The sequence below is a fragment of the Vicia villosa genome, linkage group LG5 (genome assembly GCF_029867415.1).
Source record: "Vicia villosa cultivar HV-30 ecotype Madison, WI linkage group LG5, Vvil1.0, whole genome shotgun sequence".
Taxonomy (NCBI): domain Eukaryota; kingdom Viridiplantae; phylum Streptophyta; class Magnoliopsida; order Fabales; family Fabaceae; genus Vicia; species Vicia villosa.
Window position 1 is genome coordinate 42,067,771 of NC_081184.1, and position 27,962 is coordinate 42,095,732.

At 36.3% G+C, this 27,962-nt stretch overlaps 1 protein-coding gene across 1 annotated transcript; it reads right to left on the reverse strand.

Annotated features, from left to right (window-relative positions):
• Positions 1-5,783: 5,783 nt before the first annotated feature.
• On the reverse strand, positions 5,784-7,025 carry LOC131604576 (uncharacterized). The gene has a single exon (XM_058877009.1). It carries the CDS (start codon positions 7,023-7,025, stop codon positions 5,784-5,786), a length of 1,242 nt encoding a protein of 413 aa, XP_058732992.1.
• Positions 7,026-27,962: the final 20,937 nt, after the last annotated feature.

Sequence of the window (27,962 nt, forward strand, 5' to 3'; positions counted from 1 at the left end):
AAAATTCATCAATAATCAAAAAGTCAACAAAAGTCAAAATTAGGGATTTAAGTGATTTAACCTAATTTTGGGAACTTCAAATTTTGCCTACGCACTTAAAAATCTCCCAACATGAAAGTTGTAGATCTTAATCAAACAAACAACTTTGTCTCTCCTCTTGTTTTCATCAAAGATGATTATTTTGAGAGATATGGAATTTTGAAGATTATGTTCAAAAAACTTAAAGAAATTTTGAGTGTTTTCACTTAGATTTTTCTTAACTTTGTGGCCATTTTTCTCCATGATCCCAAGGAGTTTAAGAAAACTTTTAATAGGTGAATTAAAGTATGTAGAAAGGGATTTCCAAAGAGACCAATAGCATGAAATTCCATAGCTTGAGCTATGAGATATGATTTTGAAAAGAATGCTCCATGAACACTTGGAAAACTCCATGAACATGAAGAAGTTATGAACCAAAGCTTCTTCAAATGCAAAGATTCCTTTCTTGCAGCCCCTCTAACTTGTTTTAGGCACCGAAATCAGAAGATCACACTTGCTTTTGAGCTATAATCCAAGTTCTTAAGCCATTAACCATTGAATCATTCCATTAAGGGCATAAAGATCACACTTCCATTCTAGTAAAGTGGATTTAATCACCAACAACTCTTCTATTGAGCCACTACAATGTTTCTTATGCACCATAAGCATTACAAACACCACAAGCAAGCTCCTAATATTCAGAATAAAGTCACACAATCATGCTTGAGCCTTGTACCTTCCATTGGAAATCCATTTTTCTCATTTCTTCACAAACAAGTATAGAGGTACAAGTTTCACATGTGAGCTCAAACTTCTGAGTTTTTTTCCTCAACAAACCCTAAATAATGCCTATAAATAGAGCGTATCACTCCCTTGATCAAACACACAAAAATTCTTAAAGTCACCCTTCATTCCAAATTGATCTTTTTGTGTCATTTGCATTCTTATAGCAATTTTGAGTTAGAGAGACTCTGAGTGCAAACCAGCCCTCTAAACACATTCCTTACATCATTTGTGAGTTGTACATCATCTCCACCACTTCCAAAACCCTCTCAAACTCAGAATAACCATTTATCCACCACTAAAGAGCTTCATTGAGCCATAACCTTCAAACACTCACCAAGCTCGCACATTGTCCAAACTAAACATCCAAACACTATCTATACCTCATATAGAGACTACTGAATGCATTAAAACACGACTATAACTCATAAATCAAAAGCTCCATTTTCAACTTGCCTTTCATAGTCGGTCGAGGTCTCCAGATTAATTCAGGTACTCAGTAAGTATTGCAATAGCTTCCTGGTGATCCACTGAAGCTAACTGGATCATTAGAATGTGACAAGAATCACTCTAAAGCCACTCGCGATTTCCAGTTGCAGAGGTATGTAGCTTGAATTCGAACTCTATGTTTTAAGCATAATTTCTCGTGTTTCTTGATACCAATTTGATCAGAACAATGTAAGGAATGATAACCCTAAGGTTTTAGGGTTTAATTTTGTGTGTCCAGGATTTAATTTGAAAAACTATTTTTAGGGTTCTTACCTGTTTTCCAAAAATTCGTGAATCTCAGTTTGAATAAATGTTAGTTGATTGTATGGTTAGGTTCGTGATTGAATACTGATCACATTAATGTCTTATTTTGATAAAATTGGTTGAGTTTGGACAAAATTCGAAAATGGCGCCATTGTTGTTCTTCACGAAGAAGATGAAGATGGCTGTCTTCTGGAAATTTGCATTTAGTCACTTGTTTCAAATATATTTATTGCAAGGCGTATTGTTATTGACTACATCGTATGGTACAATTGGCAGGCGTGTGTATGTTAAGGCTTTAGTGTGTTAGGGCGTAGGTTCGATCCACCCTTTTTATATTTTTGAGATTTTATTTTTATTTCAGCCATTTACTACTTGTCTCACTACTTAATCAATTGTATGGGCCTTATGATCAACACATAGCGCCTGGCCCAGTGGCTTAGGTTTTAAGCTGTGATCGTGAGGGCGTGGGTTCAAGCCTTGGTCTCCACAATCCCATATTTTTTATCACTATTTTCTTTTGATTTCTTCACAAATTTGAAAAATGTTTTAAAATAGTAAAATTTATCTTTTTCCCTCCAATTTTTTTTGTGTAGCTTATTTATGTTATATACTTTCATGTCATAAATTAAAAATCAAAAAAATATTTATTTTACTTCACTCAAAAATTAAATCAAAAACATGTCCTTTTATGTTAAAAAAACAATAAAAAATCATTTTATTTTGAATTTTTCTTCAAATTAACTTCATGTATTTTTGTGAATATTTGCTTAGGGTTAGGATAATTGATGCGTCTGAAGTGCACGGATATATCAAAGTAATATAAAAGATTGTCGAACCACAGAGACCAATGTCAACCTACTGTAATCTATTGTTTCTTTGTAAAGCTAAGGCTAATGAATGTTTGATTAAGGGGAACCTAAGAACTAAAACTGAAATAAAACTAAGATTAAGATAAATATAAGAGAAGAGAGCCCGGAATGTGATTCCACGTACTTCGGGAACTCTGTAATTCATTGGCTTATTAAAAATGTCAAAAACATATTTAGTATAAAATATTAGCTTAAAGACTAAACCTCACACTCTCGCGGTCTTGAATAAAGTCACGTTCATTAACCGTATGATATTGCTATCGCTCGCCCACTTAAATCAAGGAACGCGTTTTGAAAACTAAACATGTCCTAATTAATCCTAAAGCGCTCTCGCTGTGTTTAAGATTAATGCCTAGTTTTTACTATCTGGTTCGACCCCCACGCTCTCGCAATGCCGGTTCGAACCTTAATAGATTTCTCACTCTCGTGACGAATTCGTAGTAAGTAACCTCTCATTCTCGTGACAAGGTTACCTAAATTAAGAATAAAAACTAAAGCCAAAACAGAATTTAATAATAATAATTTAAGCCAACAAAATAATTACCGAGTCCCATCGGAGACGACGGTCCTCACATACCGGACTCAAAACAATTTAGTCGGACATAGAATTAAGCGTAAACAAATTAAACGTGTGGATTGAAATTAAGAAGGACATGGCAATTAAATTAGAGACGATAAATAAGAATAAATAAGAAAGCATAAAATAAAACCTGTAAATGATGAAATAAAAGGGTACTGGAATTAACTTCTGAAATAATCTTCCCGTAGTGAAAGGAAACAGAACCTAAATCTAATGGTGTGGTAGTTCCTCGATGTGAGAAACTACCACTTTTACATGGTAGAAAAACTGCCTAAAAACTAAACAAGAAAAAGCTCTATCGAAAAGAGAAGAAGTGTCCTTTTGCTTGTAAAATGCTCAGTATTTATATTGCTGCACATAACTTATAGGTTGGCAAAATATAGGAAGAAGTGACATTCCTTGCTTGAGTCAGTTTGAGCGTGAATGTAGGATATACGTTGATCCATTTTCATTTGAGAGAAGTTCGTTCAAAGCGTTGAGCTACGTGGCCAGGAAAATAGGAGAACACTATGTGTTACTGAGCAATTGGGCCTTGCCGTTCGTCATGAAGGGTGTCGGTCGTCACCCCTTTTTCCATGACGGTCGTCACTTAAATTATAATATATATATATATATATATATATATATATATATATATATATATATAAATAAATAAATATACATATATGTATACTTATAAAATGTATACTTAAGATATATATATATATATATATAAATAAATAAATATACATATATGTATACTTATAAAATGTATACTTAAGATATATATATATATATATATATATATATATATATATATATATATGTATACTTATAAAATGTATACTTAAGATATATATATATATATATATATATATATATATATATATATATATATATATATATATATATATATATATATATATATATATATATATATATATATATATATATATATATATATATATATATATATATATATATATATATTCTTTTTTCTATTTCTTCCTTTTGTTATGATTTTAAGCTCGATTCTTCTCCAGTTTTGCGACTTTCTTCATACATGCCTTGTAAATAGTAAAAACCTGAAAACATAGAAAATACCGGCATAATACGAATAAAGAGTATCTTAGTTAAAATAAAATGAGGATATAATTCATGTAAATCAAGCCTAATATGCGATACATTTTTCGTGTTATCAATAATATGTCTTCGCCATTTCCAATTCTAACCAATTTGACTTCAGAACTGTCTAAGTATTTAAACAGTTCTTTGTCATAGGTCATGTGGTTGGTGCAGCTACTATCGATCAGCCAAGGTTCATATGAGTTGTTGCTAGAGAAACAAGTTGCAACAAATAATTGGTCCTCTTCCTTCTGCTCTGCATTTTTTGCTTCAGCTGCAACTTGCTGAATTTTAACTCGGCAAATTACATCTTCATGACCAATCTCATTGCACTTGCTGCACTTTGCGTCTGGCCTTCTACAACATCTAAATGGCGGATGACCTATTTTTCCACAATGATGACAAGGTGGATAATTTTCCTTTTTACCCTTTCCTTTGTTGCGATTATCTGCATTAGCTTCTTGGCTCTTGGCTGGTATAGCATCTTCGACCATGCGATTTTCCCTCATAAGCCATCGTTGCTCTTGAACCTGCAAGGCTTGTATGACTTCTGACAAAGTGATCTTACAAAGATCATTTGTGTTCTCTAAAGATGCTATAGAGGCCTCATATATTTCTGGCACTGTTACAAGAATTTTTTCAACAATTCTTGAATCAGCAAACTCATTGCTCAACAATCTTACCTTGTTGGAAATGCCCAACAATCTGTCTGAGTATTCTTTGATTGTCTCGGACTCTTTCATTTTTGCAACTCAAATTCCCTCATCAAGTTTAGAACTTTCATTCCTCTAATTCTTTCATCCCCTGCATATTTAGCCTTCAGATAGTCCCATATTTCTTTTGCTGTTTTGAGAGTCATTATTCTGGTGAAAATGATTGATGAAACACCAGCATATAAACACGACTTTGCCTTTTCCTTTTTAGTTTTCTTTTCTTTGTGATTTTTCAATTGAGCCATAGTAGGATTGTTCGGCAGCGGAGGTACCTCATAATCCTCTTTCATAGCTTCCCACAAATCCAAAGCCTCAAGGTAGGACTCCATTCTCACAACCCAAAGATCATAGTTCTCACCATCAAAAGTAGGGGGAGAAATTTGAGAAAAACTTTATTCAGCATCCATTTCACAGGTCCTTCAAGAAGAGAGCTCTGATACCAATTGTTGTTTTATGTTTGAGTAAAATGGAAAAAAGGAACGTGACAGAGAGAGGGAGTATTGCTGCTGAAAGATATTTTCTTATTCAATTGCAATATGTTTAAATACATCAAAAGAAATAAGTGAATAGAAACTAATGCTCCATACTATTAGGAACCACTACTGACACTACTAAAATGCTCCATACTATTAGGAACCACTACTAACACTACTAGAAAATAGGAAACAAACTTATGCTGACAACTTAGAGAATAATAATTAATTTTTTATTGACTAATTCAAACTAAACTTTAGCATCATCTAAAAGCATGTGTTCAACACCTATGCTCATTTGATTTTTTAATATGTTAGGTGAAATTTGAAATCATGTTTGAGTAAATATTGTAAAAGATATATGAAAGCTCTTTTTTTTAAGGAAGGAATATATTAACAGAGAACCACAGTTCTCGAAACAAGATACAAAAAAAGACCTAGCTAAAAAGCACAAGAAGAAATATTAAACGCCAATTGCCTCTTTACCTCACTAAAACAAAAATATGGTGGAGTAGTTATCTCTTTCCACTGACTTCAAGATAGCTTCAGCATCCACTTTATGACAAAATCTCAAATCGATCTCCTTCAGTTGTGTGCAGTTCTTAATGACATTGGTCACTCCCTTTTCTGTGATATGTTTACAACATCTAAGTGATAGATGCAAAAGCCCACAACAAGTTGTTGAGATCTCATAGAGTGTTTTATCATCAATACTTGTATTTGACAAGTTCAACACCTCCAACTCAGGAATTGCAAAGTTTAGTTTAAGTAGCCACACTTCACGACAATCGCTCAAGTTCAAATATTTAATCTTACAACATCTATTTAAAACTTGACAGATACTTTTTTCAGAAATGCTATTACAAGAACTCAAATCAAGAAGCTGCAAATTGGGGAAAATGGAAGCAAACATTAAGATGTTTTCATCCTTTATAGATGAATTGTAAGTCAAACATAGAGACTTTAATTGAAGGTTGACATCAAAATCCTTCAGAGAATAAAAACTCTCCACACTCTCTTTTCCAATGCCTTCCATTGTGATCTCACTAATAAGTGCAAACAAGGCGGATTTTGTGAGGTTCCAACAATCACAAAGTTTTATAGACACCAAATCACCAAGAAACAAAGATAATTGGGCAATATGATGGTCATTTAAGAAATCATTTCGATGAAAACCCAAATGTTGTATCCCACTACACTTGGATAACAAAAAGTATATTCCATCATAACTATAGCCTGAGCAACTTCGGAGCACAAACTTCTTTAAAGGAAAACCTTCCGTCGCAATTGTACAGAGAAAATCATCAGAGATTTGCAACCCCAACAAATCAAGACAAGTCAAACATTTCAAACTCAGTAACGAATCAATGAAATGTGAAAAAATGCAGTTTTCTTCATCTGGATCAAAGTTGGAAATAGATAAAGACTTCAATGTTGGTCTGTCTCGGAGAGCTAAAGCAATGGCTGCATCGAGATGGTGAAAGGAGAGGTTAAGTGAATTAAGATTGGAGAATCTATGGAAGAGACGACGAAGAACAGAGGGGGTTGGATCAGAAATAGTGATAGATAATACGAGACGACTGATGAGGGAATGGAAAGTTTTAGAGACGAGGGAGAGAGACTTGACATAGTGAATTAGGTTGTCTTGAGTGTTGTTGTCGTCGAAGATGAGGAATGTGAAGATAAGCTCCCAGCAATCAACAGGTAAATTAAAAAGAGCTTCTGCAGCCATAGTTGTGAAGAATATTTGAGAAACTAACAAGGTTATATGAGTAAGAAGATGAACAACAAATTCATAATCTTTTTCATTATATTATTTTTAATTCTAATGATGAATAATTACTACTGCAAATTAGTACTATTTGGTATGTAATATAATGGTCATAAAGATACATCAAAGTTATTTATGATAGCCCAACTACTGAACTACTGTAATGATTTGTAGAGACTCGTACGCTTCCTAGCCAGCAATCCCTAATCATAATGTGCTATCCTAAAAAAAAATACCTCAAATTATTTTATTTAAAAAATTTAATTAAATATTGTTCTCTCAATTTAATTCTTTAATTTAATCAATCAGAAATGCTTTGGAAAAAATGGATAATAATTGGAATTACTATTAATTTCTATAAACTATTGTCATATGTTAATTTAAATATCATTTTGTTTCCACTATACTGAATGCCATGTCTATGATAAAAGAGATACTTCCATTATTTACGAAAACATTTCTACTAACTTCAAATTCTTTAACAAATTAAATCCAAAATTCAATTTGCATGAAAAAGTAAAGACCAGTTGTTTAAAAGGGGTATTTTGAAGGATATTAGAGATAAAAGCCATGTGTTTTGATTCAGAGAAGATGAATCAAAATTTCACCTCTTCGACTCTTGCGTCTTCACTAGAAGAGTTTGGGCTAAAGTTAGCGAATGGATTGGTAATTATCCTCCTCTATCTTATGGCGACATTGCTGACTTCTCTAGTATTTGTCAGAAGGTGAAGAAGACCGAAGATAGAAATATTATTTGTGTGATTTGGTTGGCCTCGGTTTGGAGCTTGTGGTTGATGAGGAACGCTATCCTCTTCGAAGGTAGAATTTGTAGTTTTTCTGAATGTTTGACGGCTATTAAATTTCTGTCGTGGACTTGGTTGGGGTTAGGTAGCAATGTATCTGTGTCCAATAGTTTTCACGTCTGGAACATTCTTCCGCTTGCGTGTTTTCGGTAGCTCGTAGTTTTAGTGTGGTTGTAAGGGTTTGAGTATCCCTTGTACTCATTTCGTTTTTAATGGATTTGTTGCCTATTCAAAAAAGAAATCAAGTTGAGAGCTAAGTTAAATTGCTATCTTTCCAATTACAATCAATCACCTGACATTCTGACATTCACCCACGCTGCCAATGAAGCGGCAATACGTATAACACAAATTTAATTCATGTAATATAATTTAAGAAAGACTAAAGAAAAATCTTAAAACTTAAAAATTCATATTACACTCAAGTGTGTGCATTACATTGTATCAGAATGAATGTTTTACTTTCGGCCTAATGGTGTAACAAGTGTAGTGGGCCTAACCCAACTAATAGCTTTTGGCATGTTCATTGTTTAGCAGTTTTTGAACACTGTGTTTCTTGTTTTAGGTTAGTTATAATAGTTAGCTTCTAACTGAATTGGTTAGATTGGTTATCATATTGTAACAGTGTAACAGAATGAAGAATCTTCTTCTTCTTCATTGATCAATAAGAAAATGCAGAGCATTTCTATCTCTATCATGGTATCAATCGCCGTAGATCCACAACACCTTCCGCCATTCTTTTCCTCTTTCTGAGCTCTTGCTTCTCAGCAAAGCTCGCCTACCGTTTCCATTCCCTTTCTCGTTCACTCAGTTATAAGTCATTCTTGGTAAAATCAAAGCTTCAGAGAAGCTTCGTCCATGGCTGCCTCACCAGAAGATTCGGAATCGCAAACACAACACATGGTGACACAAGGATTGTCGTTCGCCAACTCCTCAAATCACACAGTGTTTGAACCAAAACTCTCAATCAAACTTCAAGAAAAGAACTTCCCCTAATGGAATCAGCAATTTGAAGGTATCATTCTTGCACATAAACTTCAGCGATTTGTAGTTAGTCCTCAAATTCCTGCTATGTTAAAGAACGACGAAGATCGTCGTGCCAACATCAGATCTGAGGAATACGAAGCGTGGATAGTTCAAGATCAGGCACTTTTCACATGGCTTCTTTCAACAATTTCTGAAGATGTGCTTCCTCGTGTGCTTTCGTGCAAACATTCATATCAGATCTGGGATCAGATTCACAAATACTTTATTGCAGTGATGAAGGCCAGAGTACATCAACTCAAGGTTGAGCTGAAAGATACGAAGAAATCCAACTGTTCAATCTCTGAATTCGTGCTCAGGATTCGAGCTATAGCAGATGCCTTACTTACTGTTGGTGAGCCAATCTCTGAATGAGATCAAATCGATGCGATTCCCCAAGGCTTACCAGAGGAATATAATCCATTTATCATGATGGTATATGGCAAATTGCAGCCACCAACGCTATACGAAATTGAAGCCATATTGTATGTGCAAGAAGCTCAACATGACAAGTATCGTTAAGAGCTGACTCTTGCAAATGCCACTGCAAACATTGCTCACTCTTAAGACAACTACAATCCAAAAATCACCAGAGGTGGTTATCACCAACTTAGAGGAAGAAGCAACTTCAGAGCTCGTGCTCGTGGCAGAGCTCGAATAGGTTCTACAACTAGCAATAGGCCAACATGTCAACTATGTGGAAAGTATGGCCACACTGCCATGGGTTGCTGGCACATATATGATGAGAATTTTGAGCCAGTTGCATCAAAGAACAACACTTCCAATCAACAGGATCAGTCAAAGAGTGAGAAGAAAGATTAGGAGCCCAACTCAATTCAAGCTTAAGCTTTTCTTGCTTATCACGATGATCTACGAATCCCAACAAACCTTGAATCTCAAGCCTGGTTTGCTGATTCAGGTGCCTCTCACATTTAACTCCTCATAATTCTATTATTAAACACACACAAAATTACAAGGGCACAAATCAAGTGCTTGTTGGTAATGGACAAGGCCTTGACATCCATTCCATAGGCTTAGCTAAAATCAAGTCACATATAGCACCCCACACCACTTTAGCTTTGAAACACTTACTTCATGTGCCTAGCATCACTAGGAATCTTATGTCTGTTTCCAAATTTTCCAAAGATAACAATGTGTTTTTTGAGTTTCATGCTAATAACTGTTTTGTCAAATCTCAGGTATCTAAGGAGGTTATTTTAGAAGGATTCCTGGATACCAGTAGATTGTATTGTTTCTCATCCTTGCCAGTGGGATCTTCTCCTCATCTTGCAGGCAACATTGCAAAAGTGTCTCCTAAAGAGCAGTCCCAAGGTTCATCTGATTTCTCTTCCAATAAACTGTCTGTTTGGCATAATAGGCTAGGTCACACTAATATTATTTCCCTTAAAGCTGTGTTGAAACTCTGTAATATTTCTTTTTCAAATAAAGATTGTAATGAAGTATGTAGTTCTTGTTGTAGTGGAAAGTCTCATAGATTACATGCACCCTTATCTCAAATTGTGTACTCTAGACCTTTTGAACTTGTCCATGTTGATCTATGGGGACCCTCTTCCAATGTGTCTAGTCAGGGATACTCCTACTATATGGCTGTTGTTGAGACTTATACAAAATACACATGGTTGTACTTGCTAAAACAAAAGTATGAAACTTTAAGTCTTTTTAAACAGTTTATGACATATGTGCAAACACAATTCAAAGTCCAAGTCAAAGCTGTCCAATCTGACTTTGGTGGTGAGTTTAGACCTTTTACAAAATACTTAAATGAATTAGGAATGATTCATAGATTAACCTGTCCACATACTTCACATCAAAATGGTACAGTAGAAAGGAAGAATTGAAGCATAGTAGAAATGGGCTTAACTCTTGTCGCACGCTCGCGAAAAAATGAACAGAGTCGCCACTAATATATTTATCCCATAAGGGAAAGGAATATCAGAAAACCTAACAAAGGAAGGAACAGGGTCTTGCGACCAGAGAATCTAGGTACGGGAGTCGGTTACGCGAGGGGAAGGTATTAGCACCCCTCACGCCCATCGTACTCGATGGTATCCACCTATGTTTGTTTCTATCTAAAGGGTGTGTACTATGTCTATGTCTAAATGCGAAATGAATGCAGAATGTAGGGAAAAGAAAGAATTGTACTCGCACGGGCCCTACCCCGCTGCCTACGTATCCTTTTTCAGGAATCAGAGTTACCGTAGCTCGGCTAAAGATTTTCTGTTTGTTTTTTGTGTTTTTTAATAGGGCGGAGTCAATGTTCGCGCTCTTGCATAAGGGGACAGCCTACGATGCGTTCGAGCGGAAATAACAATGCCCTTAGAAAGAAGAAAGAGAGAGATTGGTTTGTGTCTTTTAGGGTAGATGAGTGATGAACAGTTCCCAATACCGGGCCACTCATCACTTTCTCTACTTTGCTTTAGTTTGAACCATTGTTAGGTGTTTTAAGTGTTTTTGGTTGTGTGTTTTTTAGAGGGAGTTTACTTTGCGATCCGAATCACATAAAATGTATAATGATCGAGAAGCAGATTAGGGAATGAATCCCACTCACTTCCATCCCATTATGTAATGTTTGAGAAACAGATTAGAGAATGAATCTCACTCATTTCTCTCCCATTAATTAATGTTTGAGAAACAGATTAGGGAATGAATCCCACTCATTTCTCTCCCATTAAGTAGTGACCGAGAAACAGATTAGGGAATGAATCCCACTCGTTTCTATGCCACTAAGCGATTGAGAAACAGATTAGGGAATGAATCCCACTCATTTCTCTACCACTTTCTTAATGTGATTCGCATCTTCCTTTTATTAAGTATTTTAAAGAGTTGAAAAGAAAAAGAATGCAATAGGGAACTAATCCTAAATTCTAATCTAAGTTGTCTATACAAGTCTAATTCCTAATGTTAACATGGTGATGAGATTCTAAAAGGAGCATTGAAATGGTATTAACAAAGTGCGCCAAAAATATGGCCAAAAACAAGTAACAAAATTACACAACAATTATACAAAAACTAGCATGGAAATGGTACAAAAATGAAGAAACAATTCGAGTATTAGTACAAAAATGAAACTAAAAACTACTATTTTTTATGGCATTTTTATGAAGGAGAATTCAAAGGATTAATATCAAAATCAACCTAAAAAATCTACTATTTTTATAAGCTTTTTGAAGTGCAAAATCAATTAAAAGTCAAAATTAAACTAGCCTAAAACTTAATTAAGAAGCTAGTATTTTTTTTATTGCATTTTTTATATGTCCACTATTACCTAAAAATCTAACAAAATTTTAATGGTTTTTTATCTTTATTATCTAAAAAAACAATGAGAAAATTATGACTTTATTGCTTTTTACCATCTACAAAACTATGTCAAAATTAAGTCAAGAATTCTAAATTCTAACAAAGAAAATATGGGCTCAGGGGGGTGTAAATGGAATGTAGTGGTGCATTTAGCAAATGGGCGCATGGCCTATGGAGTTTGGCCCAGAGGGGTGAAAAAAGCAATGTGGAGGTGTAACTGGCGAATTGGGCGCAAGAGCCCAAGGGGAGAAGGCCCATCAGCGTTTGTTTTTGTTACAGTCACGCAAAGGGAGGTGTATGGGCCAAGAGGGGTACTGATAGCAATGGCCCAGCAGAGTTTTTTGTTCAGATCTCGTTTTTGCCTAAAGGAAGCCATGGGCCTATGGGGAGTTGATTTCGGTGATGGCCCAGGAGTATTACATTCAGGTTTTCTTATCTAATCTTATTCAATTAATCACTAAATCGAAGCCAATTAATAACAATTAATCAGAATTTCAAAATGTTAATAGGAGAGTTTAATTAAAAAAGAGGATTAGGGCTTTTTACGTGAGTGGCTATTGAACTTATCTCATTCCTCTCTCACGAACAAGAACGACGGCGGCCTCCCCTCCTCCTCTCAGCGCAACGGTGGCCGAAGTCTTCACCGGCGAGATTCTCCGGCCAGACTCTCGCTCTCTTCATCTCTCAGTCTCACTCTCGTATCTCTCTTGATAACTTCTCCGGATCCACTTCTCTTCACATCGATCTCAATCAGTTCGTCTCCGATTCGCACCTCTCGTTGATATGCAAATCGTCGAAGTTGTTACACGCGGAGCGATGACGATGTCGTGAGTAAAGTTGCAGATGCGCTTCTGAGTTGACGTTGAACACCGTTGTTGTTGCAAGTAGTGATGGAGAATCGAAGATTGTTCTTCTATCTGATTCTTCTCCTTCTTCTGTTCTTGAGTATGCCGAAGCAATGATGTTGATACGTTGTTGTTGCTTGCAGGTCCGTTGATGTAGCGGATTCGATGATGCTAAGCGAAGGCAAAGATCGTGATGAATCGATGATGATGATTGGAGATGAATCTTTGAGCGATTGTGCTTTTTCTGTTACAATTTTCTGCAGGTTCTTAGAGCAAGAAGCGAATTCAAGATTAGATGAATGATGGATGGAGATCGCAGGGAACGGTTATGGTTCGAGATTGATTTTTCTGAGTTTTTTCTGATGTGTAGAATGAAGTAGATTGAAGATGAAGCAGATGATAGATGAAGAAGAATCCAAAGAAGGTTGAATCTGAGATGGAGATTGAAGCGGTGGTAATTCAACGAGGCTGTGAGATGAGGAAGAAGATTGATGAAAGTGGAGGAAGGTTATGGTGATGGAGTGAAGAAGATTGAGGGTGGGAGAAGAATGAAGAATATGACTGATGAAGGTGCGTGAACTCAGAGAGTGAGATTGAAGGTGATGAATGAATGAATCGAGAGAAAGTTCTGGATGATGGTCCTCCTCATTTGTAGAAGCTGAAGGTTAGTTAAATTCTGATTTTCTTCCTGTTATTTTCAGTTATCGAATCTGTTATTTTTTTCTCCCTCCCCTTAAATTTCGATCCCTCTCTACTATATATATGCTACTGAATTATTTATTTTCCTCTGATTTTCTGGTGTATCAGTTAACTATGTGTAAATGCCCCTTTTTTTTTTTTGAATTCTGAACCAGAGCTTTTATTCGAATTGCAGGTCCATATCGGTTCACCACAAAAGTCAGTTTTTCTTTAGTTGGGCAGCCGCTTCATTTTTGTATCCTGGTCGGTTTTGAAGCAAGGATCAAGCTTTTAGGAATGGGTCTTCTTTCTTTTGTAATTCCATCTGTTTTGTAATGGACATTTGTGCATATGGCTTGGACTGAATATTGTAGAAGCTCCATGAAGTCTTAGTTTTTCATTGCAATTTGATACTTATCTTCTTGTAAAGAACTCTGAATGATAGCCCAATTCGAGACCAAAGTTGAATGACATTGAACTTGAACTTGTTAGACGCTGGCCTTAGGATCTAGAGGGGGGGTGAATAGATCGTTCACAGTTTTACGGATTTAAACGACTTTTCAGCGGAAGTGAATTCTGAATCGACTCGCGTCTATTCCGAACCACTATCGAAACGATTATATATGTGTTTTAAAAACCAGTCAAAGACTTGAAGTAAATGATAAGAGTATATGTCGCAGAATCAAGATGTTTCTCTTATGAAAATCAGATTAACCTTTTGTATGATTGACAATGTTTGCAATGCAGTAAGAGTGATAGAGACAAATATACAAACACTTGGTGATAATGATCAAATTGAAGGTAATTCAATGTGTGATGGATTGTGATGTTTATGAACAAACTTAATTCACAATCTTAACACTCGAATCGTTGATCAATTTGCTATTATAACCAAATATGAACAGAATGTAAATGAAAAAGTAAAAGCGACAAGAACACGATATTTGTTTAGGCAGTTCGTCGATCGTCCTCGCTACGACTACGTCTGCCCCCAATTCCAAATTGAAATTGGGTAATCTTTCATTAATGTTGAAAGTAGTATATACAAAGAAGATAACAAAGCGATAAACGATAAACCAATTATGTCGATCCTTTGAATCTTCTTCCCCCTTAATCTTGAGCCAGATCAAGGTTATCCAAGAGCTTCACTTTGATTCCCTTCTGCAGTGTCTTGATTCCTTGAACTCCCCGTTCCTCAATCGTTACACTCAGCCGAATCCTCAATGAACGCCTCTTGATAAAAACCCCCAAGAACCACCCGTCGTGGAGGACAAAACCCGCAGATTTTATTCACCAACAAACCCTACAAACCTTCACCCACTAGGAATCTTCAATTCCGTTCCATGGACGTTATCGAACTCATCACTAACCCGCAACGCAAGAATGATTATGTGTAATTGTGTTGGAGATGATGAAGAACGAAGATGAGAAGCGTTTGTGTATCTTTCAGTCGTTGGTGTTGCTTGAATAATTACCCTTGCACAATATATATGATTGCATAACAGTTAGAACCAAGAAAAACTGATTTTTGAACTTTCTTGATCAGTTAGGTCGACCACTTGTAGTGCTTAGGTCGACCTAACAGAGCTTGCAGAATTTTGCTCCCAGTTAGGTCGACCTGTTGAAGGAGTAGGTCGACCAGAATCCTCTTCTGATGCATTCTGGGGACATTTTCACAGATTAGGTCGACCTAGTTGATGTGTAGGTCGACCTAACAGACTGGTATGTAGAATTCATCAATTTAGGTCGACCTAAATGATGTGTGGGTCGACCTAGCAGGAGTATATGAATTTTTCTCCATTTTAGGTCGACCTGGGTTGATGGTAGGTCGACCTAACTGCTGCTTTTCTGCATTCTTCTTGTTTTGCTTGTGTTGAGTCAACCTTTAAACATATGAACATAATGGGTTGACCTATGAGTGATCAATGCTTGCTTTTCTTTAAGTTTTCTGCTTCCGTCTTGTTGTTTGAATGCTTATTTGAGTTTGCCATGAATCAAAAACATCTTTGAGTGTAATCTTGTATTCACATACTCCCCCTTTTTGATGATGGCAAACCATTCGTCTAAGCTTTGGTAGTAAATGATAAAGACTCAACAGAGCTCCCCCGTACATTCAGCATCTATCTATCAACAGGGCAATCTCTCAACAAAGCTCCCCCGTACATCCAGCATCTATCTCCCCCTTTGTCAAAATCAAAAAGAGAAAACAAGAGAATAGAAGAGTAACAAGAGAACCATAGATAACAATGCTAGCGTGTACAGTATAGTAGATAAAAGGTAGGTAATGATAGCATGAGACACATATGTGAGCAAGAGCAGTTTTTATGCATGAAGTCACTATAAGCATGTTAATTGATAGCATATTATAGTATCAATATTATTTTTGGAAGTGAACAACAATTACGTTACCGCTTTTTCAATATGACGCCTGGCTTGATGATGAACTACCTTTATGCTAAGAAAAATGTTAGCAAGAAAGATATATATATATATATATATACATAAAGTAAAGAAATAATATTAAGAGAAAACAAACGTAATTAGCCCAAATTAGAGATATCGAGTATCCCTAATTCCCTACGAATGTTGAAGTATTGCTCCGTTGCTAGAGGTTTGGTGAAGATGTCAGCTAGTTGCTTCTTGCTTTCTACATGTTCAAAAGTAACGTCTCCTTTCTCTACATGATCTCGTAGAAAGTGATGCCTTATTTCAATATGTTTGGTACGTGAGTGTAAGACAGAATTTTTACTCAAGTTTATGGCGCTTGTGTTGTCGCACATGATAGGTATGCGATCAAGCTTAATACCAAAGTCAAGAAGTTGTTGCTTGAGCCATAATATTTGTGCACAGCAGCTTCCAGCAGCTACATATTCTGCCTCAGCAGTGGATAATGCAACCGATACTTGTTTCTTACTATGCCAACTTATCAATGAGTTTGAGAATAGATGACACGTTCCACTAGTGCTTTTTCTATCGGACTTGCAGCCGGCAAAATCTGAATCGGAGAATCCTACCAAATGACACTCATTTCCTTTTGGATACCATAGGCCATATGTAGTAGTTCCACGTAAGTATCGCAGAATTCTTTTGACAGCTTTCAAGTGAGATTCTTTTGGACAAGATTGATATCATGCACACATACACACACTAAACATAATGTCTGGTCTTGAGGCAGTAAGATACAATAGTGAGCCTATCATTCCTCGGTATAATTTCACATCAACCTCTTTACCTTTCTCATCTTTGTCTAGATTTGTATTTGTTGCCATAGGTGTGTCAATTTCCTTTGCTTCACTCATTCCAAATCTTTTGAGCAGCTCCGTACAATATTTAGTTTGATTCACAAACGTTCCATGACTGAGTTGCTTGATTTGTAGGCCAAGGAAGAAATTTAGCTCACCCATGAGACTCATCTCAAATTCACTCTGCATAAGCTTAGAAAAGTCTTTGACAAGTTTTGCATTAGTCGACCCAAATATAATATCATCTACATAAATTTGGACTAAGAGAATATCCTCATCTTTTCTTTTAATAAAGAGAGTAGTGTCAACTTTACCTCTAGAGTACCCTTGACTAAGGAGAAATTTGCTCAAACGTTCGTACCAAGCCCGAGGGGCTTGTTTAAGACCGTATAGAGCACGTTTCAGCTTATAGACATGAGTTGGATACATGTAATTCTCAAAGCCGGGTGGCTGAGCAACATAGACTTCTTCATTAATATAGCCATTTAGAAAGGCACTCTTAACATCCATTTGGAATAGTTTGAAGTCTTTAGAACAAGCATAAGCAAGTAAGAGGCGAATAGCTTCGAGACGTGCTACAGGAGCGTATGTCTCTTCATAATCAATACCTTCCTCTTGATTATAACCTTGGGCAACTAATCTAGCTTTGTTTCTAGTAATAACACCGTTTTCATCAAGTTTGTTACGAAAAACCCATCTAGTGCCTATTACTTGATGATCTCCTGGATGAGGGACTAAGTCCCAAACATCATTCCGTTTAAATTGGTTTAATTCTTCTTGCATGGCCATTAGCCAATGCTCATCAAGTAATGCATCCTTAACGTTTTTCGGTTCAACTTGTGAAACAAAAGCAAAATGATGACAGAAGTTACTTATCTTTGAGCGTGTTGTAACGCCCCTTGAGATGTCTCCTATTATATTGTCAATTGGATGGTCTTTCACATTTGTCCAGGCCTTGGGAAGTTCTTCATTGTTTGAGATGCTTTCTCTTTCATTTTCATTGTGAGACTCATCTTTCTCTCTCTCAGCATCTTTCTTTACAATACTTTCATTCTCATCTTCCTTATCCTTGACAATGTCTTCAGTGGATGGACCTGCACCATTAAATGAAAGACCTTTCTCGACATATTTTGCATAAGATTCATCAAAAGAAACGTGTACTGACTCTTCTACTATAAGTAATCTCTTATTATATATCCGATATGCTTTGCTGGATTGTGAGTAACCTAGGAATATGCCCTCATCAGCTTTAGCATCGAATTTGCCAAGATTATCCTTACCATTGTTCAAAACAAAACACTTGCAACCGAATACATGGAGATGAGATACATTTGGTTTTCTACCTTTTAGTAATTCATATGGAGTTTTGTTCAGTATAGGACGTATTATTATCCTATTCAAAACATAACATGCTGTACTAATCGCGTCAGCCCAGAAATACTTTGGTAAATTACTCTCATTTAGCATTGTTCTTGCCAGCTCCTCTAGAACCCGATTTTTACGTTCAACTACTCCGTTTTGTTGAGGTGTTCTAGGAGCTGAAAAGTTATGCTCAATTCCATGTTTATCACAGTATTTTTCAAAAAGAATGTTTTCAAACTCTCCACCGTGATCACTTCGAATTGCAACTATTTTGTTGTTCATTTTGTTTTGACATAATCTTGCAAATTGTGTGAAAGCTGGAAAAGTTTGATCCTTACTAGGTAGAAAGATTGTCCAACAAAATCTCGAGTAATCATCGACAATGACAAACCCATAGGTGTTTCCACCTATGCTTTTAGTCCTTGAAGGGCCAAAGAGATCCATGTGAAGTAGTTCAAGAGGGCGTGATGTTGAAACCACGTTCTTAGATTTAAAAGAGATTTTTGTTTGCTTTCCCTTTTGACAAGCATCACATAGATGATCTTTTGAAAACTTCATTTTGGGTAAGCCGATTACTAAATCTTTTGAGACAACTTTATTTAGTAAGTCAAAATTTATGTGGGCGAGACGTCTATGCCAAAGCCATGAGTCATCGCCTAGAGCAACTAGACACTTGGTACTAGACTTAGATACCTCATCCAAGTTTAGCATGTAGATGTTGTTTACTCTTAAGCCCTTAAACATAATGTCTCTTTTCTTAGTATGTTCTATTGTGCATCCAGAATTTGTAAACATTACTTTAAAATCTTTGTCGCACAATTGACTTATACTTAAAAGATTATGTTTAAGACCTTCTACTAGCAGCACATCAGTTATAGTAGTGGTAGAAGGGTTACCTACACTTCCTTTACCAAGTATGGCTCCCCGATTGTTATCTCCGTAGGTGACATACCCCTTTTTCTTTGCTTGAAACTCAACGAAAAGAGATAGGTCTCCAGTCATGTGTCTTGAACATCCACTATCAAGGAACCACAACCTTTCGGCAATGTCAAGACACTTTTCCTGCAAGATTAATTTAAAGAGGGAGGTCCCCAATTTTCATTGGGTCCTTGGTAGTGAGTACACAATTTGTTGCACTTAGGCAACCATTGAAATACTCCTTTAGGAACTAAAATTCTCCTAAATTTGCATTTTTCAATGGTATGTCCCTTTTTGCAACAATAATGACAGGTAATATGATGAGAATATGGAGTTTTGCTAGTTGATACTTTTGGTACAAAAGTGTATTTACTATATAAAGGAGTATACGATCTTTTGAACTTGTTTGGATCAACCGCAAAAGTCACTTTTGGTTGTAGAGCCTTGTCTAACTTGGCTTTTAGATCTCTCACTTCTTTTTGCCAAATGTGACATGTCTCACAACCAAACCATGATGTAGGATCTATTTCAACTTTGTCCTTTTGAATGTCTAGCATAGATTGTTTTAAAGCTTCCATATCCTTTTCGGTTTTCTCAACTTTTGATTCAAGATATGAAAATATTTTCTTATTTGAGGCCAAAAGTTTGAAAGCTTTAATTGCATCTCTATGTAATTCTTCAAAAGCAAGTTTTAGTTGAGAATGAGATACCTTATCTACGAGTTCAGGTTTAAGATGACTTACAGCTTTCTTTTTCTTGTTTTGATGAGCCATGAAACATAGGTTTGCTGATTCTTCTTCATCGCTTGATGAGCTTTCACTAGATGAATCACTTTCCCATGCTATGTAAGCTCTTTTAGATTTGTTATGACCTTTGCTTTGGTTCTTCTCCTTTTCTTTCTTAAGATATGGACAATCCGGTTTGTTGTGACCGGCTTTCCCACAATTGAAGCAAAGACCTTTGATCTTTACTTTGTTGTCGTCATCTTGTTTGAACATGTTTGATTGCTTTCTATAGTTGATCAAGCCTTTGTCGGAATGTTTTGCTCCATTTTTCTTTAGATATTTGTTGTATCTTCGCACAAACAGTCCCATTTCCTCATCATCGGAGTCTTCGTCATCACTTGTGTCACTATCCTTTGGCTCTCGTTTTGAGGTCTTGGAGCTCGAAGCTTTTAGAGCTATTGACTTCTTCTCTACCTCTTTCTCCATGTTCTTTTCTTTCTTTGTCCTCTTCTCATGCATGTCAAGGCATTTAAGATGCTGTTCATGTTCCTCTAGTTTACCAAAAAGAGTGGTAATGTCTAAGGTGTTGAGATCATTTGCTTCCTTAATTGCTGTAACTTTGGGTTGCCATTCCCTGTTCAAACATCTTAAGATTTTGTTAGTAGCAACTGCATTGGAAACAGGTCTATCAAGAGAATTTAATCGATTTTTCAGATGAACGAATCTCTTCTGCATGTTTTCGATGGATTCACCATCTTCCATGTGGAAGAGTTCAAACTCTTGAGTTAACGTATTGATCCTAGCTAGTTTGACATCATCCGTTCCCTCGTGGGCAACTTGCAATGTGTCCCACATAGCTTTAGCTGATCTACAATGGGAAACACGATAGTATTCATCAACTCCTAGAGCTGAGATTAGAATGTTTCTCGCTTTCCAATCGTATGCATATCTCTTTTCATCTCCAGCATTCCAAGTATCTTCTGGTTTTGGAACAACTGCACCAGCTGCATTTGTCATGGTGATCTGAAATGGACCATTGACAATAGCTGTCCAGATGTTCCTATCAATTGCATTGATATGGACACACATACAATCCTTCCAATAGCCGTAGTTTTCGCCGTTGAAAACTGGAGCTCTATTATGAGCCCCTTTAGGTCCGGAAGCCATCTTTCCAATAAGTGTTTCACGTAGCACGGAATAAACCAGAGCTCTTGATGCCACTTGTTAGACGCTGGCCTTAGAATCTAGAGGGGGGGGGGGGGGTGAATAGATCGTTCACAGTTTTACGGATTTAAACGACTTTTCAGCGGAAGTGAATTCTGAATCGACTCGCGTCTATTCCGAACCACTATCGAAACGATTATATATGTGTTTTAAAAACCAGTCAAAGACTTGAAGTAAATGATAAGAGTATATGTCGCAGAATCAAGATGTTTCTCTTATGAAAATCAGATTAACCTTTTGTATGATTGACAATGTTTGCAATGCAGTAAGAGTGATAGAGACAAATATACAAACACTTGGTGATAATGGTCAAATTGAAGGTAATTCAATGTGTGATGGATTGTGATGTTTATGAACAAACTTAATTCACAATCTTAACACTCGAATCGTTGATCAATTTGCTATTATAACCAAATATGAACAGAATGTAAATGAAAAAGTAAAAGCGACAAGAACACGATATTTGTTTAGGCAGTTCGTCGATCGTCCTCGCTACGACTACGTCTGCCCCCAATTCCAAATTGAAATTGGGTAATCTTTCATTAATGTTGAAAGTAGTATATACAAAGAAGATAACAAAGCGATAAACGATAAACCAATTATGTCGATCCTTTGAATCTTCTTCCCCCTTAATCTTGAGCCAGATCAAGGTTATCCAAGAGCTTCACTTTGATTCCCTTCTGCAGTGTCTTGATTCCTTGAACTCCCCGTTCCTCAATCGTTACACTCAGCCGAATCCTCAATGAACGCCTCTTGATAAAAACCCCCAAGAACCACCCGTCGTGGAGGACAAAACCCGCAGATTTTATTCACCAACAAACCCTACAAACCTTCACCCACTAGGAATCTTCAATTCCGTTCCATGGACGTTATCGAACTCATCACTAACCCGCAACGCAAGAATGATTATGTGTAATTGTGTTGGAGATGATGAAGAACGAAGATGAGAAGCGTTTGTGTATCTTTCAGTCGTTGGTGTCTCTTGAATAATTACCCTTGCACAATATATATGATTGCATAACAGTTAGAACCAAGAAAAACTGATTTTTGAACTTTCTTGATCAGTTAGGTCGACCACTTGTAGTGCTTAGGTCGACCTAACAGAGCTTGCAGAATTTTGCTCCCAGTTAGGTCGACCTGTTGAAGGAGTAGGTCGACCAGAATCCTCTTCTGATGCATTCTGGGGACATTTTCACAGATTAGGTCGACCTAGTTGATGTGTAGGTCGACCTAACAGACTGGTATGTAGAATTCATCAATTTAGGTCGACCTAAATGATGTGTGGGTCGACCTAGCAGGAGTATATGAATTTTTCTCCATTTTAGGTCGACCTGGGTTGATGGTAGGTCGACATAACTGCTGCTTTTCTGCATTCTTCTTGTTTTGCTTGTGTTGAGTCAACCTTTAAACATATGAACATAATGGGTTGACCTATGAGTGATTAATGCTTGCTTTTCTTTAAGTTTTCTGCTTCCGTCTTGTTGTTTGAATGCTTATTTGAGTTTGCCATGAATCAAAAACATCTTTGAGTGTAATCTTGTATTCACAGAACTCTATCTCTTTTGTATTTTCGAATGAATTTGATGATATTGAATGGAACTTAAAATACTATTAGAATCTTGTAATTTTTTATCTCGAAGACACATTCTCTAATACACAAATCGTTCTTCCTTTTTTCTCGAGAACTTGCACCCGATTTAAGAACTTTGGTTCCTTCTTATTTGTCTTTCTAACTCAAATCCACTTCGACCCTTAATGGACAAAGACCAAGTCACTTCGCCTCTTCAATAAACTCTGACTCAATTCAAGTCCTTTAATCTAAATGTGAGTCAAGCAACCGATATTAGGAAGAATAATGCCCCAGTCTTTGAAACAGTCATGTCATACGGGATATGGGTTTCACGTATTAAAAGACAGATGGATCCACTACTCCATAAACCACGGTTCTTGCATCACAACTACCTTAAGGGATCCTTTAAGAATATAAGAATTGAAGCACAACAAGAAATACAATAAATCTCGGTGAATTAATGATTGCGTATGCCACATATAAGAAACTCTTTATTATTTTCTTGATTTTTGGTGAATCTTCATAGAGGAAAACTTTGTAGCCTTAGGAGAAAGAAGTCCATCATGAACGACCATATAAAACCATAGCTTTCAATATCCTTGATCCAATGCAAAGTTATTTGATTAATGAATGTGTGAATGTTAGATTGCCTAATGACATATGCATATGAATGAGAAGTCTAGGCCAGTTAGGAATAAAGGGGTAGGACAAATTTGGGGTATGACAACTCTCTTAGCTCATGCTAATATACCAGTTGAATTTTGGGATCATGGGTTTTCATCTGCTTTTTATTTGTTGAATAGACTACCCACCTCAAACCTCTCAAAGTTCACCTCATCTTATCATGCTCTATTTAATACACTTCCTGACTACAAACACATTAGAACATTTGGTTGTTTGTGTTTTCCTCATCTCAGACCATTCAATAAACACAAGTTGCAAATTAGGAGCTCTTAGCGTGTTTATTTAGGGATCTCCCCTCATCACAAAGGACACAAATGTCTCTCAGTAGGGAAGGAAAAATCTATATTTCAAAAGATGTTATTTTTTATGAATCAAAATTTCCCTTTCAGTCTATCACAGGCAGCACAGCTGAAGACATTAGTTCCAGCTCTTCCAGTCCCCTTTCTGCACCTAGACTGACTTTACTTTAGAGTGTTTCGGAAAAATGTACTAGTCATGACAACATATAGTCTGAACACCCTAATTTTGTCCAGTCTACACAAACTGCCAACCTTATCAACCAGCCTGGCAACAACTCAGCTCAAGGCACATCTATATTTACTACTGCTCCTACTAATATCCATGAGTCTCTACCTAATAATTCTCCACAAAAGAAGCTTAGATGTCTCCAACACTCATCCTGATACCACTACAAACCTTGACTCTTCTAACACAATTAGTCAAACTGAGCCTGCTGAGCCAATTCTTTCTCCACTACCTAACAATACTGGTACTTCTTCCTCCCTTCCCACATCTATCTCTTCTCCTATTCTCAATAATATCCCTAAGACACCTTCTGTGGTTAACTGCCATCCTATGGTAACAAGAGGCAAAACAGGAAACTTGAAACCTATGGCTTTCTTGGCTAATACAACACCCACCACAACCAGACAAGCCTTAACACAACCACACTGGTTTGAAACCATGAAACTTGAGTACAATGCCCCGATTGCCAAAAACACTTGGACACTCACCTCTCTTCTATCTTATAGAAAGGCCATAGGCTGCAAATGGGTGTTCAAAGTAAAGGAAAATTCTGATGGTTCCCTCATCAAATACAAAGCCAAACTTGTGGCAAAAGGTTTTAATCAGCAGTATGGTTTTGACTACCATGAAACTTTTTCACCTGTAGTCAAACCTGCCACAATTAAAGTTTTCATCACTCTAGCTCTAACATATTAGTGGGAAGTTCAACAAGTTGATATCAACAATGCCTTCTTAAATGGCTCTCTTGAAGAGGAAGTCTATATGATTCAACCACCAGGGTTTGAAACTGCAAATAAGCAACTGGTATGTAAGTTAAATAGATCACTCTATGGCCTCAAACAGGCTCCCCAATCCTGGAATGAAAAGCTCTATCAAACTCTCTTAAAATTTGGTTTTGTAGCAAGGTATATCTCTCTACACTTTAGTGTATGTAGATGACATTCTCAATACAGGTTCTTCTTCCATCTTAATTCACAAGTTGATTTGCAAGCTTCACGATCAATTTGCTTTAAAGCAGCTTGGAAAACCAGAGTACTTTCTAGGCCTGGAAGTAAAATATCAAGCCAATGATGCTCTTGTTCTAACACAGACTAAATACACCTGACATCTACTTAGTAGAGTAAATATAGAAGAGGCCAATGGTGTAGCAGCACCCATGTTCAGTCATTGTAAGCCTAGTAGGTTTGGTACTGATACGATGAAGGATCCACTGTTGTATCGTACTATTGTAGGTGCTCTTCAATATATCACCCACACAAAACCTGCTATAGCCTATTCTGTAAACAAGGCTTGTCAATTTATGGAAAATCCACTTGACAATCATTGGAGCATGGTCAAACGAATCTTGCGTTATCTCAGTGGCACAGCTGAATTTGGCCTTATGTTATCTCCCGCAAATCTCAATCAGGATCTGTCTGTACGTACCTACAGTGATTCAGATTGGGCCAATGATCCTGATGACCGGTGCTCTACATCCGGCACTTGAATTTTCATTGGACCTAATCTCATCTCCTGGAGTTCAAAGAAGCAAACACTTGTGGCTCGATCCACTGCAGAAGTTGAGTATCGAGCTCTTGCACATACTACCTCTGAGTTACTCTGGTTACAATCTCTTTTAGTTGAGTTAAAAGTCAAATGTTTATCTCCCATTCTTTTATGTGACAATTTAAGTGCAGTTATGCTAAGTCACAATCCCATACTACATGCTACGACCAAACATATTGAGCTCGACATTCACTTTGTACGAGAAAGAGTAGCAGCCAACAAACTCAAAGTTAAACACGTTCCAGTGCAGTGTTCAAAGATTTACGCAGCAAGCTCAAAGTTGTACCTGTTCCACCACCATGAGCTTGAGGGGGAGTATTAGAATGAATGTGTTACTTTGGGCCTAATGGTGTAATAAGTGTAGTGGGCCTAACCCAACTAATAGCTTTTGGCTTGTTCATTGTTTAGCAGTTTTTGAACACTGCATTTCTTGTTTTAGGTTAGTTATAATAGTTAGCTTCTAACTGAATTGGTTAGATTGGTTATCATATTGTAACAGTGTGACAAAATGAAGAATCTTCTCCTTCTTCATTGATCAATAAGAAAATGCAGAGTATTTCTATCTCTATCACATTGGTATTTTAAAATAAAAGAGTAATTTCTCAACAAAACAAATCTAAAAATAAAAAACATCTTACATTTTAGAGCTAAAATTTTAGTAGAATTGAGACAATAACATTAACACTCACTTTATCACAAAAACTCAAATCCATCTCCTTCAATTGAATGCAGTTTTTTTAACTATCTGTATCACTCCCTTTTCGGTCACATAATCACAAAATAATAGTAATAGTTGCAAAAGCCCACAACAATTTTTTGAGATTTGATATTTTTGAGAACTGATAAAGTATTTCATCATCAACACTTATACGTGACAAGTCCAACACCTCTAATTGAAGAACTACAAAGTTCATTTTAGGTCGTCTCACTTCATTATAATTTGTAAAGTTCAAATATGTAACCTTATAACATCTACTTAGATGTTCCAAAGTGAAAAAAAAATGGAAGGAAACAATATGATGCTAATTCAGAATTCACATCAAAATCCTTCAAAGAATGAAAACTTTCTACACTCTCTTCTACAATGCCTTCTATCTAAAAAATGATTTGGTGATTTGTGAAAAATTTTCTTCTCCCTCGCTGTTTTGAGGCGTAAGGATTTGATAAAGTGTGGAACAAACTAAATTAGATTAGTTCTTGCGTGAATGACGCCGTTTTTGATTATTTTTTATTTGTTACATGTTGTAAAGTGTTATTATAAAGTTAAAAATAGTAAAAAAAATAAAATAAATTTTGAAAATTACAAAAGTGTTATTATTATTATTTTAAATATTTTTTATCAATTATTTTTTATTTATGAAATGCAAAATATTCAAAAAAACAAAAATTGGAAACTATATCACAAACAATATATTTACTGTCACAACCATGCAAAACATATGTCTAGAATAATGTATTACATAATCAAAAGATGGTACTGAAACATACAATATGCCTAAACGGCCATAAGTTATGTATTCGTTACAACACTAGTAATGTCAAAATACGTAAGCATAGATAGCCACAAAACAAAAGATCCACAACGGAAGAATCATGAAACATCTATCACGTCCATCATTATACCGCTTTACGTTTTCCCTTCTCCTGAGATGAAGCACCTGCAAAATAATAATTGGAATGGGGTGAGATACTAATTTCAGTGGGTTTCCCTATCTTAGGGTCCATTCGGCTCTATAAGGTTCTAAGCCAAAAGTTATAATGGGAATTATATTCTCATCCGGTTCTGAAGTACCTTTACTATAAACTTGCAAAGAAATTCTCATTTAAAACTTAAATTAAGTAGTTATTAAGGACTATAGAGAACCTTGGAATCGACATTGAATCAATACTATGATCCAACTCCTCCAATTTCCCAGGTCCGAGTCTCACACAGAAATTCACCCGAATGGAAACGACAAAAGGAGAAGGTGAGGTACACATCCTCGGGAGTTCATCCCTAAAGAATAGCTCCTGAACTACGGAGCCGACCCATTCCCGAGACCAAAGCCCGAGAATGCCTGCAATATATGGGACACAGGGGCATCCTTGGAATTTCTTCACATGAAGTAGCCAACATATATGTAACTTGCCTACTCGCAGTTACTGTAACACCATTCTAAACCTCGCGGCAATTAAATAAATTATTCAGAGTTCATGAAAACAAAGGTGCCACAATTTGAATTTAAAAACAAACATCATATGTCAATGTCATGCATTCACTAAGGAAATTCAACACAAATCATAACTACTCATGTTAACATAGCGGAAAGTTAGTTATACGGAATAGGTCAACATCTTTAGAAACTATATCCCACCTTAACTCAAATAAAATAAATAGAGTCATAAACATAAACTCAAAACATCGCGTTCCCCAATGTTACAATATCAGAGCATGACACC

Excerpts from the sequence above, each read along its gene's own strand:
- LOC131604576 (XM_058877009.1), bottom strand. The coding sequence starts at position 7,025 with ATGGCTGCAGAAGCTCTTTTTAATTTACCTGTTGATTGCTGGGAGCTT.